We start from the raw sequence: 2,664 nt of genomic DNA, 5'->3' as shown, positions 1-2,664 counted from the left end.
GGTTGTACAACCTTGACAAGTCAATTGAAAGGCTTGGCATACAGGTACACAGGGGTTCATGCACCTAGGCAACTGCTTGCTGAACCTCGGCTGTAAGCCAGGAGATTCAAGTGTTGTTAGCCGCCCATTCGACCTTCACCTGTCGCACAACGACAGGCCCGATTACTTTTCCATTCGTTGGGAGTCTTGCAAGACGCTACTACAGCGCTAGCAATCCGCTGCACTTATGTGATGGATGGCAGCTGATGTCAGCTGACACAGCAGGCAAAAGGAGGCATTTATCAGCGATAAAGGCTCCTTTGTAATCTTGATCTGGGGTCATCGCTGGGCTGACAAAGTTTTCATTGGAGAACTGGTTCTAGTTCTAGAATAGATTGGTGATTAGCACTGATTACGTCAGTCACAATACCCTTGTTGTGAGGGTGGTGAGCCTACCCCCTACCGGGTTAGGTATTGCAAACTGTTGCAAATGCTCTCTAGCAAATCATCGCACGCGCCCTCATCGATTTCATTCGCTGAGACACACTACTGCCTGTTATCAAAGGATTGTTGGCTCAGCGGCACAGCATGACGGGGTATGCCATTGGAAGGACCTTGTCGGCCACCTAAAATCACCCATTCTGAATCCCGCGGCACCGAGCATCCAGTGTAAGACATTCTATTCGACCATTATGTTACCCCTTACTGTCCCGCGACTCGCCATGATGTATAAATGAAGACGTGCTGTACCACGCTAAAGACGTCCTCAACTTTCACAAACCATCACCGCGCAAGCAAACAAAAGAAAACAGCAGCAAACATGTTATCCGCAGTAGAGAAACCCCTGGTCGTGGCAGTAGGCTACCCAGCAGACGGCCACGCCGGCCCTATCATTCGCGCCCTCTCCTACCTCACCGCCCGCGGGTTCAAAGCATGGATCGTCACCGGCGACCAGTACAAGGACCAAGCCATGTCGGCTGGCGTCGAGCGCTTCTTTACCCATCCGAGCCCGTTCCTCATGCACCAGAACATCATGGAAGGGATCGAAGACGTGGCTCCCGGCTTGCATCAATTCGACTTTGAGCTGCAGAGGGTCTTTATTCGCGACATGCCATCATACTTCGAAGCGGTCCGCGGCGCGCTCGAGGCGGCCAGGACGGAGTACCCCGGAAAGAAGATTGTGGTGATGCAGGACATGTGCATCACCGGTACGGCTCCGTTCTTGTACGGCGCGCCGCCGCCGAAGGGGTTCGAGGAGGACGGCTTCCCGCGCGTGCTTACCGTCAACGCCTCGATGAACTTCCACTCCGGTCCCGAAGTCCCCCCACTCTTCTCCCGCGTCGACCCGGGTGACATCTCCGAGGAAGAGATGCGCAAGCTGTACGACGCGTTTTCGGAGGCAATGCAGAGCTCCAAGGATTTGTTCAACAAGCTCGTGGCCGAGCTGGGTGCCACTGGCCAGATGACAGGCTTGATAACCGACGCGTTCCTGGACAAGCCGGACATAAGTGTGCAGCTTTGCAGCCCCGCCCTGGACTACCACCGGAACGAGCTGCCGCCAAACTACAGGTTCGTGGGCGGGCTGCCGATGCCGCCGCCCAAGGGTGGGGTGTTGCCCCAGTGGCTGCAGAGCTTTTTGGACGACAAGGCCGGCAGGAAGCTGGTGTTCGTGACGCAGGGGACGATAGACACTGACTACACGGAACTGCTGATCCCGACGCTGCAGGTTCTTAGCGGCAGGGAGGATGTGTTCGTCGTCGGCGTGCTCGGGGTCAAAGACGCCAAGCTTCCCGAAGAGGTCGAGGCAGGCCTGGACGGAAACGTCAAGGTGTTGGATTACTTCCCCTACACCGAGATATTGCCGCACACGGACGTCTTTATCACCAATGTAAGCTTTCACCATTCTCTTCTGCGTCGTCGGTACGGTATCGACTTTTATCAAGAACACATTAGCTGACATTAGAGCTCCATCTAGGGCGGTTACGGTGGCTTCATGCAGGGCGTAATGAATGCCGCGCCCATGGTGATTGGGGGCGAAGCCAAGGATAAGGGTGAGGTTGCCGTCCGTATGGAATTAGCGGGCTTGGGTGTCAACCTTAAAACGGCTAGGCCAGCAAAAGAGGATCTGGTCGCTGCGATTGACAAGGTTCTTTCAAACCCGAATTACAAGAAGAGAGCATTGGAGCTCAAGAAGGAGAACGAAGATATGGACGCGATCCGCGGCATTGAAGAGGCCCTTTTGGAACTTGCGACGTGATGGAAGGGCAGGGCTAAATGGTGCCTCATCAGGATCTTGTTGCTATTTCAAACCCTTCTTTTACTGCTTTTACCTATATAAACTTCTCGATGCCTGTGTATACACCCTATACACAAGCATAACTAATTATAGCACTGCTTTCGATTTCTATTTGCGAATCTAACCGTAAACGCTACTTCCGAAACTCGGCCTTACTGGTGTCATTGTTACGCCTCAATATTTGCAGCTAGCGCAGTATTTGCCGTTGCTTTCACACGTTTTGGTCATTAACCTCGACGAAATGCGCATCAGCAGCAGTAATCACGTTGATAGCGTACCGCTGTCTCCATTCACATGCTTGAAGCATGGAGCAAAAAAGAGACCAAACAAATCGGTATTTAAGTCTTAGGTACAAAAGGGAGAGATGGGTCTCTCAAACTCCCAAAAGG

The 2,664-nt window shown here is 53.0% G+C and overlaps 1 protein-coding gene across 1 annotated transcript; it reads left to right on the top strand.

Moving 5' to 3' along the window:
- Window positions 1–655: 655 nt before the first annotated feature.
- PgNI_02223 (uncharacterized protein) lies at window positions 656–2,374 on the top strand. Its single transcript, XM_031122290.1, has 2 exons — window positions 656–1,867; window positions 1,955–2,374. Exons 1-2 carry the CDS (start codon window positions 713–715, stop codon window positions 2,234–2,236), a joined length of 1,437 nt encoding a protein of 478 aa, XP_030986482.1. The 5' UTR covers window positions 656–712; the 3' UTR covers window positions 2,237–2,374.
- The last annotated feature ends 290 nt before the right edge of the window (window positions 2,375–2,664 follow it).

The sequence above is a fragment of the Pyricularia grisea genome (genome assembly GCF_004355905.1).
Source record: "Pyricularia grisea strain NI907 chromosome Unknown Pyricularia_grisea_NI907_Scaffold_1, whole genome shotgun sequence".
In the NCBI taxonomy this organism is placed as follows: Eukaryota; Fungi; Ascomycota; class Sordariomycetes; order Magnaporthales; family Pyriculariaceae; genus Pyricularia; species Pyricularia grisea.
This window is presented reverse-complemented; position numbering and strand designations above follow the sequence as displayed.

What these genes read in the sequence shown, in the direction of transcription:
- PgNI_02223 (XM_031122290.1), top strand. Translation starts at nt 713, where the DNA reads ATGAAGACGTGCTGTACCACGCTAAAGACGTCCTCAACTTTCACAAAC. An exon ending in CGGACGTCTTTATCACCAAT is followed by an intron (nt 1,868 to 1,954) that starts GTAAGCTTTCAC and finishes AGCTCCATCTAG; the next exon opens with GGCGGTTACGGTGGCTTCAT.